We start from the raw sequence: 17,876 nt of genomic DNA, 5'->3' as shown, positions 1-17,876 counted from the left end.
TAAGAAATAATTAAAAAACTAAAAGGCAAGAAAGCAAAATGGCATATAAATGAAAAGTGTAAATGTTTATTTTATTCCCAATTATTTCCTTTTATTATGATTTCTAGTATTTGTAATTAGCAACCCATTTAATTTTAGACATGAAGCAGATAAAGCTTAAGGGTCAATAACATTTTTAATGGCACAGATCGTCGCATTATTAATTTATCTTTATCTCCATCCCGTATAATATCTGTCACCATTCAAATGAATGCACAGTTCATACTAACTGTAAGTAATGTGTGCTAACAGTTCAAACAAATGACACTGGTGCGCATTAGAGAAGATACGTTTATTAGATTATTCTTCCACATCGGATTCAATGTACAATCTACACATTCACATCCATTTCCACCGGCCTGTTCTAATGGTTTCATGTAAGCGAGCGTGTCTTAGTTTGAGCAACAGTCCAGGTCATAGTTTACAGTAAACTGAAAGCACAAGCATTTTAAACAGTGTTAATTGGACACATTTGTTAGGAAGCCAGAGAAATACTGCTGGCCATTTAGGCGACACGTCTGCACACATGGGTGAAACATTCCTGGACACGTTTAGACAGCGTGTTAATAATAAATTAAAGCCACTAGAGTAAGCAGAACAAAAAAAGTGGCATGCTACTGTGATTGTAGAGCTCTCCAAAACCTCATACCACTAGAAAAACTGGCATTGCTTTAAAAGAAAGCTACACATCCAGACTTCTAGCCGTAAGTTATCTCTGAACGTCCATGCAAGCGTTCATCCTTCCATCGGACGGCTCGTAGAATAGGTGTGCTGTGTGCGAGCACTGCCCTTTCTGTACCGGAGGCCACATTAAGGTTTTTATCTGGTGTCTGATTTCATCTCAAGCTAACAGAGGGAAGCAGAGCAGCACCTACAAGCCCAGCTCAGAATAAGAGTCCTGTGAGCCTGGACGCCGCATACAAACACAGGCCTTTACTTCCCACTAAATGCATCGGACAAAGCCTCGTGTTGGATGAAAAGGTGCACTGTAAGTAAAGAAGTAAAGGTTGGACGTGAGGGAAAAGAGAAGATAAGCGTTTCTCAGGGGGAAGAAGGGCGCCACAGTTTGTGTTGGGCATTCAGGCAAAGCTTTCAATGTAATGCACTTCATAAATCTGAATTAAGTCTCACTGTCCAAAGTGTTTAGATGAATTACTTCAGACAGATGTGTGGTCTTTGCACTGGAAAGAGTGAGAGATAGAGAGCAGAGTATCCAGACTCTGTGTTTTCCCACAGACGCGTGATGTTTGCTGAGCTCTCTGTGTTCAGCTGAGGGAGCGTGTCCGGCGTCTCCGGCCTTTCATTACTCTGCTGGACACATGCTGCGATCTTTACAGCAGAAGTAGTGAACCACCACACCGTTTGGATACCTGGCAAAGGCACTGGACACGAAGAGGACACAAAACATGTTAGTATTCATACAGACAGTCCGTCAGTCGTATTGAGCACTAAAGAACCGGTTCTGTATCTTTTATGTATTCTTTTTTTTAAATTGTCTAGATCTCATTGTGCATGTATATGTTTGTATGTACAGTCTTGTTCAAAATAATAGCAGTACAATGTGACTAACCATAAGAGCGTGCATATCATGAATGCTGGGTCTCATTTGTTTTCTGAGAATCTACTGAACCTACTGGTAACTTGTTTGCCACGTAGCAATAAAAAATATACTAAAAACCTTGATTATTCTGGTTAGTCACATTGTACTGCTATTATTTTGAACAAGACTGTATGTAGGCTATGTGTGAGTGTATGCATATATATTATCTCTACGGGTAATTTTTTTTTAAAGATTAACAAATACTTATGGGTATGGAATGACATAAGGGTGAGTAAATTATGACAATTATCCCGATACATGCACAATATTTTTCCTAAACAGTATGTGAGACTGGAATTCTCCAAAAGGAAACTGTCTGATAAAAACATAAAACACTAAATAGAGACCCAGTATGGTGTCATGCAAATATCTTAATAATTTAATCGTTCAAAATTGTACTTACTTGGATAGTTCACCCAAAAATGAAAATTAGCCTGATTTACTTGCACTCAAGCCATCTTAGGTGTATATCCTGGGACCCAGTAATAGACTTTTGTCCACTGTAGTGGACATTATATTTTAGTGAGTTTCTGTGACATCACACACGTCACAGTTTTGAGTCAGGATGTCCCTTATAGAGCACATTCAGGGCTTTGCACAGATACCAAATGTTTGGAGGTTTCACCAGGACAACAACAACTTCTTGGTCTTTAAAAATGGCTGACATTAATGTTTAGCACTCTTATGGAAATATGATAATATTTTGTAATTATAATTTAAATCTGATTAATTTTCTAATTGTTTGTTATAAATCAACATCTCAGGAAAATGCTATGGGGTTTCTAATCAAAATATGACTTTTTGTTTCAAAACAGGGCATTGATTTCATAAATGTCCACTGTAGAGGACACCAGGACGTAAATCATGTTTATCAGGCATTTTGGAGACACAAACAGTAAATAGGGAAATAAATTACATAACAATATTCCTATGAAATATGACATATTATTATGAAAATGTTGCCAATTATTACTCCCCTTATTACACTTCTTTTTTTCATTACATGTTGCACCAAGAACACAATAATATGCAAATTAGATGCAATATACCGATACATTGTATTGAATGGGAAAATCCAAGTATGGCCATTTTACCCACACATTGCATAAAGTAAAATGCAATGTCAAAGCATTCAGTTATATCTTTTATAACATAGCTCAGAATCATCTTTAAAAAAAAGTATGTTTTAAAAAAATCCTGAAACTTAAAAATGTGTTCGTGAATTAAAAATAAATCCCATTGTTTTTGCCTATTGATGCAATTTCATTTCATAATTTTTTTTAACAACTGAGTCCTGGTGTCAACTACAGAGGACATATCATAACATATGAATAAAATATAATTTTCCAAAAAAATAATGTGTCCATTTGTTTCTTATGCTCTAAACAATCTAATGACATGAAAAAATACAAAATTCGAAAAACTTTTTTTTTCTGGGTCCCAGGAGGATATGACCTTCTATTCTAATCCATTCTAATATTAAAAGATGTGGAGGCGTATCCAAACTGGGAGAATTGGTTCCTTGAAAAGCGCATCTATAGTAATCCATATGACTCGAGGGGTTAATAAAGGCCTTCTGAAGTGAAGCCATGCATTTGTGTAATTAAAATATCCATAATTATAACTTCTAATCTCTGACCCGACACTTGACGTAGAATGTGGGAGTAGCGTTAGTTCAAACAAACTCAAGCCCCTCACACATTTCTCTTTTAAACGTTTTAGACTTGTAATTCATAAGCTGTGTTTTATCTTGCTCTATGCTCTGTGCATCTGTTGCTCTTCCGCCAGGACTAGACTCATGTACGGCTGATAACAGAAGCCAGTGATTATAGTCTATGAAGTTATAAATATGGATTTATTTTTTTTTATTTTTTTTTACAAAAATGCATCTCTTCACTTCCCTTTACCTTTATAAACCGTGTTGAGCAGTTTTATAATGGATTGATGCACTTTTTTGGGCTTCAAAATCTCAGCTAACATTCACTGCCATTATAAAGCTTGATTAAGTCAGGATATTTTAAATATAACTCAGATTGTGTTTGGCTGGAAAAATAACGTCATATACACCTAGGATGGCTTGAGGATGAGTGGGATAATTATGGGATAATTTTTATTTTTGGGTGAACTATCCCTTTAAGTAATATGAATCATCAGACCAATTTTGGCTGGATTTCTTGTTGTCTGTGTTCTTTATAATCACACACTGCCAAACTGACTGATAGACTGGTTCATGGTGACTAAGTGTATGTTATGGTATCAAACATAAATATTATGTGATGCTAGTGTATCCCATTACTTTTAAATTCTTCTGATACACTATCAAATCTGACAAAAATAAATAAATAAAATAAAAGCTTAGCGCATGGTAAATGCATTGTGTAAATGAATTGCAAAAATGTGAGGCACACCTATTTCCGATCTTCTTCTTGCACACTCTGCAGGTTTTCTCATCTGTGATGACACACTTCACCTGCTGGTGAAAGATACGTTCCTCCTGAACCTGCACACAGACAAAAATGTTTTTATTAAAAATGTTTAATACTAAATAGGCTGTATTATGCCCTTTTGCAAAGTGTTGATTTGAGAGTTTTTGGACTCAACTAGAACAGGTTTTCATGCTTGAATGTTCAAAAGCACATTATTTCCCCATATTCTCCATTGTTGCATCTGTCAGTAACACTTTGTTTAGTTCCTGTCTATGAAGCCCCTTCTGAACGCACAATGTGCTCTGATTGGTCGACTGGAGCATTGTGTTTTGATTGGTCAAGTGCTTCGTGCGATTCACAATTCATAGGTTTTCGATTCGACTCAAGAACGATTTTTGCCAATTCAGACCGATTAATATAATACACACTAAAGAAAGATGAACATGTGAAATAAAGCACAATCTGTCTCTTTAAAATAAATATATGTAACATGTTGGAGAGTAATTATTTAGAAGAAATAATTCGGGGGGTATTAGTAGCGTTGCTCCTAATTAAAAAAAGATTCAGTAGCATCAGGTGTTTTTAAGGTACTGTATCTTTTTACAAACTAGATTTTTTGGCAAGTAAATATGCACCAATACCGTGTTTTAAAACAAAGAATTGAATTAATTACACATCATCAAAAGTGATTGAATCAGTCATTTAAAGTAGCAGAACAAACTAGTGATGTGCGGGTCATCTCATAAACCCGCGGGTCGGGTTGGAGCTGGTAAAGAAATTGTCACTTTATTTGCGGGGCCGGTTGGGGAGGGTCATTAAAAACAAAATAAAAGTAAAAATCTGTGTATGTTGCTTGCAGTTCCCTATAGCCTATATTAAATATTTGGGAATATCTATTCATATTTTATTAGGTTCTTTGATAAGGTTACGAAAACAAAGGACGTAGCAACGTAACTTGCGTGATGCCCCCAAACCTTTGGCGTCACGTGACGTCATGAAACGGCTAGCCAAGCAGCTCTTGCCGTCAGCCAGCCGAGCGAGTCAAAGATAAATGAGTTTAGTGAGTGTGAGAATGATAGTGAAGAAGTTGCCAAGAGAGACGAGGTTCGTGCTTTGTAAATGTTAAAAATGTTTATCATTATCTTGTTATTAGTATGACCTGAATTATCGTTCATATTCGTTTACAGGGCAATGTTTCCAAGCACTTTCAGGCTCAAATAAAGGCTGTTTTCGTTTACATTACAATCCTAGTATGTCTACTTAATGGTCGCGGGTGCGGGCAGGTTGTAAAAATACATATAGTGGTGCGGGGCGGGCCAATTAATTTCATAAAAGCGGGAGTCTAGGCTTCACTAGACCAAACCACTGTTCACAAGCAAACGTACCCGCAGGAACTCGGCCTGTAGGAGGCTCTTCAGGACCTGGTCAAAGCGCTTCCTTCCAGCCTTCTCCTCCAACACATTCTCCAGGAACACCTGGATCTCTCGGATCTGTGTGTTGGCTGGCAGCAGGTTTATGGCCTTATGAAGGAGACAGAGAGAAACATTTAAAACACTGGTGGTTTGGAGAGCTCTGTTCAGGAACTTTATCTCTCTGAAAGTCTAAATGTTTTTGTGTTTAGCTTTTTTCATTATTCTTGAAAGATGAAACTACAAAGAAAAGAGGAGCTAAACTCTACAGTGACAGGTTTCCACAGATGTCTCCCACACAGTAATGTGACAGCAGACAACTTGTCAACGCGGTGTCTCATTTCCCCTGCCGGCATCTTAAATGATGTGTTGGCATCAGCAGGATTAAACTGTGTAGCACTTCAACACACACTCACCATTCTCTCTCTTCATGTCTACAGCACATGCTTCACTCCCTCACACACTCTCTCAGTCATATTTAATTGGGGCAGTCAACACACACTTAAAGTCCATTCACACTTAGAACGATATCTATATTAGCATTCACACCAGTGGACAGTGCAGTTTGGTCGTCTGCCGCTTTAAATGCTTAATCTCTTAAAAGCAGGATGGATTCTGATTGGCTGTCAATGTTTTTATGGTTAAAAAAAGACTTTCTGAAAATGTTTCCAACTATATGGTTCCTCTGTGACGTTACAGCTGTGATGAACTCTGCTATTCTTTCATATTTAAAACGATTATATTTTTACAACGATATCTCCATAGTTATTGTCCCTAATGTGTGAACGGGCCTTTCTTCAATTTTACCTTTTCAGTTGGTTACTGTATATTCGATTTTTTAAGACTGAGAAAAATGACCCAAGACTGAGAAACACCAAATTAGGATACTTTTACATGCACAGTTTGATTTTTAGTTGAAAATAAAATATTTTTGTCCCATTAAAACAGTTATGGAAATGTTTAAGTATTGATTTGATCAAGAATTCTAGATTTTAATGTTAAAATAAATAAATCCATAATAAAAATATAAATTATTACATTTCAAACTTTGTGATAACCTATACAAAGCATGACCATAAACCATTAATATATTCATCATATCAATTTTTACAAAAAATAAGGGTAACACTTTACAATAAGGTTTCATTAGTTAACAACTTTAGTTAACATGAATTAAGAATAAATAATACGTTAACAGCATTTATTAAAGCAGCACTTGGTAACTTTTGCTCTCGGGGTCCCCCTACAGTTGGGAAAAAATAATGTCCTCAACTACTGTCGTAAGATCTGTCATCCTACAACAGGGGATGCCATCGCGCGTGCATTTGTTGACATGACAACCCTGATAGCCCTGAACTAGTGATGCGCAGGTCGTCTCATAACCCGTGGACCCCGTATGTCTATTTAATGGTCACGGGTTGTTAAAATACATACAATGGTGCAGCGCGGGCCAAATAACTTCATAAAAGCGTCCCCGCGGGTTGGTGCAGCACTAACAGTTCCCCTGAACACTGCAGGAGGAGTTCACATGCAGGTGTTCTTCTGGCGGCGCGTGTGAAATGTCTTCATCCCAGGTACAGTCAGTGGCATATGTTTCAGCATGTCATATGAATATAATTTCATTGGTTTTATTTTTTTCAAACGCCAAATAATCACGATGCTCACGTTTACAAGCCAGCGTCATTATAGTAGTATATTGGTTACCGTTTTACAGAATCTATATGATACTTCAGTTCAATGTTTGAGTGGTCGGTAATCACCATAACAAGCAGGACAGCATCGGTCGGGCACGCCTCCTTCAGCTCACGCCAACGAGCAAACGCTGGTCACATGTTGATCCTCGTCCTGCCATTAATCCCATCACTTTTTCGTTTCCTCTTATTGCTTTCCTCCAACAAAACCTTTTCTTTCTTATTTGTCTGGGTTTGGACATGACTATATTATCCGACGAACAAAGTTGGGCTCGCACGTCCGAATGTAAGGAAGTGTGGGTGTTGGTGGAAGTGACGTATATGCCGTAAAGCAGTCGAATTTTGTAGTTCTTTTTGTTTTCGGGTTACTACCCGAAACTCGAAGTTTAAAAGTACGATTAAAAACGATATAGACCCCATCAGGCTATGGCAGACGTGTCACTCAACCTATTGTAAGTCGATGTATCATCACAAGAGTCTTAAAAAATATATTATGAAGGTTGAAAAGTTACCTAGTGCTGCTTTAATCTAAATGAATGTTAATTTCAACATTTAGTTGTGTTTGTTAACATTGGTTAATGCACTGTGAACTAATTGTATTTTTATTAACTAACATTAACAAAGATTAATAAATGCTGTAACACATATTTTGTTAATTTTTAGTTAATATACTAACTAGTGTTAACTAATGAAACCTTATCGTAAATTGTTACCAAAATATGAACCGAATCAAATCTTAAGGTGCAGTCACATTTATTGTTGTTCTGAGAGTTTTAATGGGTGAACTGCAGACATTTCGATATGAATCCACTGATGGTGAGAGCGTAAGATTCAGCCATTCACACTTCCTAGTTTGAAACTGACTTGGCTGTGCTTCATATATTGCGACAATACTAAGAATAGACAACAGACCTTTTAGCCGAAAGTTTGCTTAATGTGACCGGCAATTTAATGTAACGCAAAATTGTTTGCCATCCAAACAATTTAGTTTTCATTTATTAAAAAGGGAAGATTATTAGATTTATCACTATGTAATATGTAAAGCACCTGACAGCCCTACTTTAAATTGATGTCTTACTCTGAGGCAGTGGCAAGAGGAAATACAAGCAAAGCATAAAAATGAGATTTGTATGCAAAAACAACCATGATTAAATGTGTCACCTTAGGTTCAAAATAGCTACTTTAAAGGGTTATGTCAGTGATTTAGCATCAAGCTTTGTATTTAAACTGGGTCATCAATGTAGTAGAAATGTGAAATTATTTTTGAATCTGGTGCCTTCTAGACTGAGAAAAGACAGAAAATTTATTTTTGTCTCATTGGGATAAAAGACAACAACTCCCAGAATGCACTGGTCATTCGAGTGTACTACCGCATTTCTTCTGATACAAAGCCACATGCTAAATCGCTGAAGTAACCCTTTAATCTCAGGAAATCAAATATGACTGCCTGTGATTGGGTCACAACATGCAGTGTTTCCGTATTTCACAGATGATGAGAAAAGGAACCGGTCATAGCTCCAGACTCAAATGTATATTTGTAGTGTTTTAGCCCATGCAAATCTTACTATGATGCTTAAATGCTCGGCAAAAATGGTTCAATGGGGTTCAATACCATAGGGTATTACCCCCTTAGCGTACTGCCCCAGTGACAGCGCTGTTCCTTATTTCTGACAGAGGAAACTTACTTAGTATTTTTGTCTTGTTTCTAGTCCAAACATCTAAAAATTCTTAAAACAAGACGAATTTACTAGACAAGCGAAAGTAATTGTCTTGGTTTGCGAAAAAAAAATACTTAAAATTTAGAGAGTTTTTGCTTAAATATGCTCAATAATCTGCCAGTGGGGTAAGTAAAATATTTTTAAAATAAGATTATTTTGCTTACCCCACTGGCATATTATTTATCTTATTTTAAGCAAAAACTCTCTTAATTTTGAGTAATTTTTCCCAAAACAAGACAATAATTTTTACTTGTCTAGTAAATGTTTCTTAATGTAAGAATTTTTAGAAATTTTGACTAGAAACAAGACAAAAATACTAAGGAAATGTCTCCTTACACTGCAAAAAATGCTTTTCTTACTAAGAGATTACATAATATTTTCAGGTTTAACAGGTAATTTAAAAAAATCTACTGATCAAGTATGTTTACAAGCTGTACAATTGAATTAAAATGTAACAATTATTTAAAACAAAATTGACTAAACCCATAAAATGATCCCAAATGGTTCTATCTCTAAGCGTGTGGCAGTTCTCCACGGTTCTGCTATGCAAATGGAGGTGTTCTGGGGGGATGAGTGGTGATACTGTTAGAGTTTGGTGGAAACTCACTTTGGTGGTGTTTAGTTTGCTGTGATGGAGCTGAAGAACTTTCAGGGCCGCCTGAAGGTTTGCTTGTGGCTCACATAACTCCATCTTAATGGGTCCGAGGAAGTGCACGTCCGGAGGAGACAGATACATGCGCAGGAGGGACAGATACACCTACAGACAGATGGCACCCCTGTTAACATTTAGACAAGGTGTGTCGTAACAAGAGAGATGGTTTTACATTTCCATTTGGCTACATTCACACAGGGTTTGGGACTGCCAACCACACTTACAGTTAATACAACAGCAGCCACTGAATACTGAATGAATAACTCGTCAAGCATCTTATACTGTATGTAAAAGTGACTACAGTACTTAATGAACAAAAACTCATACTTTAAAAAAATAAATAATAATTTAATACGTTTAAATCCTTCATTCACAAACTACTTTTGTCTTTTCAACCTGCTTCCGAAACCGCATGCAGCTTTTATAACATGTTAAACGTGTTGAAATTTATTAAATTATGAGTATTTCTAAGCTAATGTCCATATTGAGACCAGGATTCTAATTTCAGTAATGCACAAAATATTCAGCGGTAATTGTACTCTTACTGTCACTAACACTATGTACATCATGATGACTGGAGGGTTTTCACTGCAAAACGACACAAAAACATGCCACAAATATTGTTGCAACATTTGAAAAAAAGCAATAGCAAAATCATTCCTTTTGGGCTGCAGAAATCAGAATAAGTCTCCTGGTTTGGGACCATTGCACAAGATAGACGTCGGTGACTATACAACATGTAGAATTACAATGGGAAAATTAAACCAGTTGAAATGGGGTGAAGTCGCAAAGTAGCACTCACATCTTTATTGCCGTTCGCTGCTGGATCATAATGGCCATGGCAGTACCTGAGAAAATCACATTAGAGAACATTAGAGAAGGTTATGAGTAACGGCAGCTTGTGTTTAACGTCAGATTCCTTATCATGGAACAGTCAACATGAAATGCAATGCATTTTAAGGCTTGGATACACCAAGCCGACTGTTGGCTGTCGGACGATGTCAGGCCGGTTTTGAGTGTTGGTCGGTTTAGTTAATTTGTGTGTTCCACACATTTGGCTCTAATCGGATGATTTTTGGCCCTTATACAGCATGTTAAATTCATAGTTTTCAATCACGTGACTCGTGGAGCCCTAGAGGGCAAAACAGCCATAGAACTGCAGCATAAGCCTGTCAAAAGTTTTGCAAGCGCTTAACATGAAAAACACTAGAGGGTGATTTGCTAGCCTGACGTGGTCATACTCAATTCTAGTCAGAATATGAGTCTGATGCTCCATTGGGCTGTGATTATGGGGCGTGTTTCAACCGAACCAGGAAAGACATCAATTGGATAGAGCTAGAACCAATCAGAGCAACGAAGCGACGCATTGTCAAATGTCAACAGAGCTCAACTGCACTGTGTTGCCCATGGTGCTGCCAAGTCCGCTTTTTTCCCCCACCGGTTGTTTTCTATGTTCGCGGGTTGAAGCGACTATTATGTGATATATAGACCCATGAGTGTGAATTTTAGCAGGCAACCTTGTAAAATAACTCGCATTTTACCCCTCAAACGCCATTTTTCCCCCGGAGAACCCCCCGAGAAGCTATTGTTTAGGGCTAGTAGTTGGCGGGTTTTGTTGTAAAAACTTGGCAACCCTGTCTGCACACGTGCTGAAATCAGGCTGGAATGCACGATCTTTGCCGGTGTTGTAAAAAAAAAAAACCATAATTTAATGATACACAGAGTACTTACCCAACATGATCATCATTTCTGAGAGAAATTATGATGGTGAATGCATATAGAAACAAGCTCTCTGTTTAGGATTCGGAAAAATATAATCCAAGCCCCTTTGATGACGTGCATGATTACGTTACTGTTGATCATCTGTCCGTCATCGTCTAAAGCCCGCCCTGATGATTTCATTGGTCCGAACAGTTTCTGTTCGGGGATAATTACTCCTCTATGAGGCAATGACAGACCGAACTGCCCGACCTAAAAAAATTCTAGGCGGGGCTAAGTTCGGCTGGCATCCAGGCTAGTGATTTGCACCAATAAGGATTAAATTAATAGAAGTTTAACGCTAATCTAGGATTTGTTGATCTGGGTTTTATTTTAAATCGAGTTGTGTTGCACCACTTCATTTTAAACACAGATAAAAGGGTTAGTTCACCCAAAAATTAAAATTATTTCATTAATTACTCACCCTCATGTTATTGGACACCCGTAACACATTTGTTCATCTTCGGAACACAAATGAAGATATTTTGTTGAAAGCTTGATGACTGAGAAAGGCTTCAGAAAGGCCTCCATTGTCATTGATTACATTCCCACTCACAAGACCCATAAAGGCACTAAACACATCGATACAAAGTCCATCTCACTACAGTGGATGTACAATAATTTTACAATGCGACGAGAATAGTTTTTGTGTGCAAAAAAATCTAAATAATGACTTTATCCGCCAAGATATTGTCTTCCATGTAGGTCTCGGACGTGAACTCACGTGATAGCGGCTCCTCCTCTTCTTCATGTATCCGAACGGCGGATCTGCGTCATATTCTCGCGCATGCGTCGAGTCGAGTTCACATCAATAACTTTGTGGATAAAGTCGTTATTTCGATTTTCGTGCGCACAATAACTATTTTCGTCGAATTGTAAAATGATTGTACAGCCACTGTTAGTGAGATGGACTTTGTAACGATGTGTTTAGAGCCTTTATGGGTCTTGTGAGTGGGAATGTACTGAATGCCAATGGAGGCCTTTCTGAAGCCTTTCTCAGCTTTCAACTAAAATATCTCTTTATTTGTGTTCTGAAGATGAACCAAGGTCTTACAGGTGTCCAATGACATGAGGGTGAGTAATTAATTAAATAATTTTCATTTTTGGGTGAACTAACCCTTTAACTGTGAAGAAAGACCGTTAGTATTAGAGGGCTGATCGAACAGTTGGAGCCTGTACCTTATCCTTATTAGCACAACCCACCCTTAAAGTGGCTCAATGTACTATAACAGTGATAGTAAAAGATAAAATTCAGTTTACACCTTTTTGATGATAATGATATTATATACTATATACAGGCGGGTAGATCAGCCAAGAATAAGAACGCAAAGCTTTTTCTTTATAATGGTTTTCAATGGGAATGGGTTTTCAAATGAATTGCCATTAGGCCACCGAACATTGGCTGTTCAGCTTAGTAAACGAGAATAAAATAAAAGTGAAAGCGATGAAAGCAAGCAAAGAAGTCAATACATTACAGACAGAAGACTGTTATAATTCTACAGTTACTTAGACAGATATTTACTCATGCTCAGGCGCAGAACGCACATGCTAGTTGACAGTAGCCTTTAGTCCTTTTGGTGTGTTCAAGCACAGCTTTTTGGGCGAGACGCAGTTGACAACACAGTCAGCCTTCATCGCTGCTTGTTCTTTTGACATCAACTTGGTGTGACCTGGGCTTTACTTTTATGTGAGTGTGAAATACTGTATACAGTAATACCTTGATATTCAACACGAAAAAGGTGGAACTTGGTGTTTTTGAGAATTGGGTTACAAAAGATTTCTATTTCAAATTGTTGTTCTTTTGAACAATCTATTAATTGAAAAATACAAATAAAATGTACAATGGTTTCCACAAAAAAACTGAATCAGCACAACTGTTTTAAACATTGATCATAATCAGAAATGTTTCTTGAGAATATTAGAATGATTTGTGAAGTATCATGTGACACTGAAGACTGGAGTAATGATGATAAATTCAGCTTCGATCACAGGAACAAAATTACATTTTACTATATATTCACATAGAAAACATATATTTTAAATTGTAATAATACTTCACAGTATTACTGTTGTCCTGTGTTTTTGATCAAATAACTGCAGCCTTGAGCAGAAGAGGCGTCTTTCAAAAAAAAAAAAATCTGATTTGTTCCAAACATTTCACATCGATGTACATAATGCAGCATTATATTATTGCATTACCTACAAAAGCAACCTAAACCAATGTCTAAATATCTATGTGGCTACGTCATTACCAATACTGCAGCATTTCGAGCATCAGACGATAACAAAACTTGTTACAGAGGTGGAGGAAATCATTCAGGTTTGATGCCCATTATTTCTGTTTCCATAATGAATAGTGGCAGGAACGTATATTAAAAAGTTAATAGGGTTCATACTGTAGAATAGGGCTGCGAGACATTAAAGAACGATACTCACTCTTCAGCCATACGCGTGTCTTTCAGAATGTGAACATAGATGAAGAGAGCCTGCTCATGTTTCCCCATACGGCCTAAGAGCAGAGCCCTCTCCTCCAACAGACCTGACAGAGAGAGGACAGAGGAACAGTATGTGTCATGCAGCTTTATTTCCAGGTTTTACAGTGTAATGTCTGACCTCTGGACTCACCATCAAATGGGAAATCACTGATGAGTCTCTCTGGCTCATAGCTGCTGGAAACTTCCAGAAATGACAAAAGCTTGTTCCTGAATTCTCCGAGCTCTCCCGCCTCCTTTCCCGCAGCTACAGCTGAAACACCTGGACACAGTCAACACAACGTGTTTGGTCTGTACTTTCACATAACTGGAAAAATGTATTGTTTATGGATTCTTTGAGGCACAAATGGCGTTTTCATGTTATCCATTATTTTGGTAACACTTTACAATAAAGACTTATTTGATAACAATAGGTAATGCATTAGCTAAAATGAACTAACAATTAGCAATATGTGTGTTTTCCAGCATTTATTAAACTTTGATAATTTTAGTTAATAAAAATATTATTGTTCATTGTTTTTCACGCTAGTTCATTAAAAATATTAATATGTATTATTGTTAAAATGAACTTACAAAAATTATTAAAAAATGTTGTAGAACAATTTTTCAGTGTTAGTTTGTTATACTAACAGTGTTGCCATCATTTTTCTTTTCTTTTCGTGAAACCAAAGAACAATTGTATTACTAATAAAGGTTTTATTAAAACTGCCATTTACTGTTAACTGTAATTACTTATTTATTATAAACTGCCAGTGAAGAGCATCGCTACCACTGGCACAAGTTACCAAAATATATCTAATTTGTTTACCACGTAAACATTAAATAAATGTGTTGGCTTAATGTGGGGGCTTAATTACTATCTATCTATCTATCTATATATATATATATATATATATATATATATATATATATATATATATATATATATATATATAATATTTTGTAAATGTAGGATGGTAGGTATAAATGTCAGCAGAGGCTATTTTCATGGCAAGAACTGCATAGGATTTGTATAAATAAAATAAAATAAAACCAAACAATACAAAATATAAAAATACAATAGATAAAAAATTACACAAGAGGTTGTAAATATATGTATGATACAAATAAAATAAATAAAAAATTCTGGAATGATATTATTAAGTTCTTACAAAGTAAGATTAAATTGCATCTATCCCGAGGCACATGTCCACGCCCCTTAACGAGAAGACATTAAGGGACGTCTATGACGTGCTCATCGACTGCACAGCAGGGGCAAACATCAACCGTCACAACGGCATGCGCTCGTCAAAACTTCACGCTCTAGCGCAAACTCTACAGCCAAAGTTTTGACGAGCGCATGCCGAGGTTGATGTTTGCCCCTGCTGTGCTGTGTACGAGCACATGAAGTCCCTGCAGGTGCAGCAGAAAATAATTCAGAGCTTTCCATATGCTCATAAGCTGTAAAAAGGGGAGCCTGTTATGGCTTCTGTCGTCACGACTTTCTGCAACAATGCGTTCCCCAGAGGGGTTCCCGGTCCATAAAAGGCCACGCCCTTCCAGTGCCGCAATGAATCATGAATACTTTCATTCTCAGGAGTCCTAGGGGCAAAACCTGTATAGATGACGCCATAAGACCCTGCAGCCTGAGGCATGTGCGATATTGCACCTTCGCTTCCTCTCTGAACTGAGACAAACAGATAATTAGAGAGAGAATGCACTCTTGAGAGAGACATGCTCACATGGAGACTGATTTCAGCCCAGGAAAATCACACTCTGACTGGGTGTAAAATTGCTTTTGTTCATGTTCACCCTGAATCCGAGAGATGTGATGTGTGTGACCACACGGCAGGTGTCATGCAACATATTCTCCTTCAATTCAGCTATAATGAGCCAGTCGTCTATATATATCTATATATATATCTATATATATATCTATATATATATATATATATATATATATATATATACTCAAAATCCCCAGACCTGACATTCTCAGGGGAGGTAAGCCCGCTTCCGCACACAGACAAAAAATCCTTTGGCTGAGGGCGAGCCCGAATGGGAGAACTGTGAATTTGTAACATGAGCCTTGATAGGCAAAATGAAGAAATATCCTGTGTGGCGGATAAATGCTTATGTGGGGAAAAAAGCATCTTTCAGATCGACTGATGTAAACCAGTCCCTCTGTTTTATGTTATGGGCGAGCGAGCCATGAGTTAACATTCTGAAATTGTATTTCCTCAAATGTTTGTTCAACACACAGAGGTCCAAGATTGGGCAGAGAGAGAGCCGGAAATATCATGAATAAAATCCCTGATTTATCAAATTGGGGGGCACCACCTGAATCGGGTTTTATTACAAACTGCAGTCTGTAACCCTGCATTATTGTACATGTCACCCACTCGAGAACCAAAACAGTTGGCCAAGCCATTTCGTAATTTGCGAGTAGGGTTGGGCATCGAGAACCGGTTCTAACTTGGAACCGTTTAAAAAATAACAATTCCATTGGAATCGTTTAGAAAATTTGTTTTCGGTTCCGATCTTCGGTTCCAAGCGCGCAAGTTTTGGTTTCCATGGCCACCTGATTTCCGGTGCTTGCGCGCCCGCTTGTTCTTTTAGTCATGGAAGCCCGGTAAACGGCGCTCTGAAGTGTGGATTTATTTCACTTTTAAAAGCCTGGGTCGGCACAGTGCAACTAGTGTTGTCAAAAATATCGATACTGAAATATCTGAAAAGATACGATAGCCTGCTCAGCCTACACAATCGATCCCAGGTGCTCTCCTCTCCTCTCCTCTCTGACCGACAGCGAGTTGAGGCGCAGCCGCATATTCTCACTCAGCCCGGTTACACGCCGAACGTGCGTTCTGCTGGACTTTTCCTTACGACAGCGTGTTAGTGTTAGTGTGTGTGATCGGTCTGAATTTCGCGCGGGATTGCACATAATTCTACGTATCCCCGCAGATTTCAAGCTCACATCTGAAGCGCACACACACACATAGCCTACCGTAATAAAGCCGCCCCTGACATACAAGTGCAAATATTTGCTTCTTTTTCCAGCTTATTATTGGTCAAATACACTCAAACAAATTCTCAGTGCACATTTTGAAGAGTATGCAAACACAGTCTTAAACAATTCAGGAAGAAATGACGAATGAGTAACAGGAACAGTGTTCAGGATCCATGAGTGCGGCAGTTCTTAAAGGGACAGCAGTCATTTGTTATTCAAAGTCAAACTACAAAAAGACAAACGATCACACTGCTCTTGACGGATCAACGTGTGTAACTTTAATGGTTTTATATGAAACTATTTAATTTTTTGCAAAAAACATTATCCAATGTTATTTTAAATTTAATTAGCCACTTTGCGTTTTTTTATTCAGTTTCTTACCTGAATGTTAGACCTACCTGAAAAAATAAAGCAGTCTATTTCATTTATATCTTTTATTCTATTGTATTTATTTGTGCTATTTTTTGTAATATGTATCTTTGTTTATTCAATTTAACATTCAAAATCAAGCTTACTTGTGCTGTGTGTAAGCTATTGCTACACAATTACCCCGTTGTAAAAAATACATTGAGTTAACAAATATTTGTGAGATAATTTTAATAGTAATTGATCAATGTTTATATATGAGAAAAAGCTTAAAAGCTTTATCATATAAAGTGATCTCTTCAGAAGAAATTTTTGATTGCCTAGAATTTCAAAAGACAAAAAAATGTATTATATTAAAAATATCTAATTGACAGTATATGCAGCGTTTTCCCCCTGTTGTATTGAAAATAGCTTTGAATATCGATGTGACATGTTTTGACTCCACCCCTCAAAGAATCGGAATCGAGAATCGAAAAGAACCGGAATCGAAAGTAAGAATCGGAATCAGAATCGTTCAAATCAAAACGATGCCCAACCCTATTTGCGAGTGTTCCCAACTGAGCCGAGGAGGTGCTGATAGCTTCATGTATGCCCAGCTGGCTCATTTGTGATGCAATGACGCCCTCTATAGTGAATGAATTAGGGAGTCGAAAGTGCCACTGAGCACCCACAGGCTTGGACGGCCGGACGAGCATTACGGACGACAAGGCCGTTAACCATAAGGACCTCCCTTCCCATA

The 17,876-nt window shown here is 37.5% G+C and overlaps 1 protein-coding gene across 2 annotated transcripts in view; it reads right to left on the bottom strand.

Annotated features, from left to right (window-relative positions):
* Window positions 1-316: 316 nt before the first annotated feature.
* Window positions 317-17,876, bottom strand: part of vps39 (VPS39 subunit of HOPS complex) — a 46,153-nt gene continuing 28,593 nt past the window's right edge. For both annotated transcript variants that reach the window (XM_067456180.1, XM_067456181.1), the window contains exons 18-24: window positions 13,919-14,047; window positions 13,730-13,832; window positions 10,338-10,383; window positions 9,491-9,640; window positions 5,451-5,585; window positions 4,048-4,139; window positions 317-1,421 (exon numbers count right to left, since the gene is read on the bottom strand). In XM_067456180.1, the coding sequence (XP_067312281.1) occupies window positions 1,343-1,421; window positions 4,048-4,139; window positions 5,451-5,585; window positions 9,491-9,640; window positions 10,338-10,383; window positions 13,730-13,832; window positions 13,919-14,047 (734 nt within the window). In that variant the 3' untranslated portion in view covers window positions 317-1,342. The remainder of the gene's footprint in view (window positions 1,422-4,047; window positions 4,140-5,450; window positions 5,586-9,490; window positions 9,641-10,337; window positions 10,384-13,729; window positions 13,833-13,918; window positions 14,048-17,876) is intronic.

The sequence above is a fragment of the Pseudorasbora parva genome, chromosome 10 (genome assembly GCF_024679245.1).
Source record: "Pseudorasbora parva isolate DD20220531a chromosome 10, ASM2467924v1, whole genome shotgun sequence".
Taxonomy (NCBI): Eukaryota; Metazoa; Chordata; class Actinopteri; order Cypriniformes; family Gobionidae; genus Pseudorasbora; species Pseudorasbora parva.
This window is presented reverse-complemented; position numbering and strand designations above follow the sequence as displayed.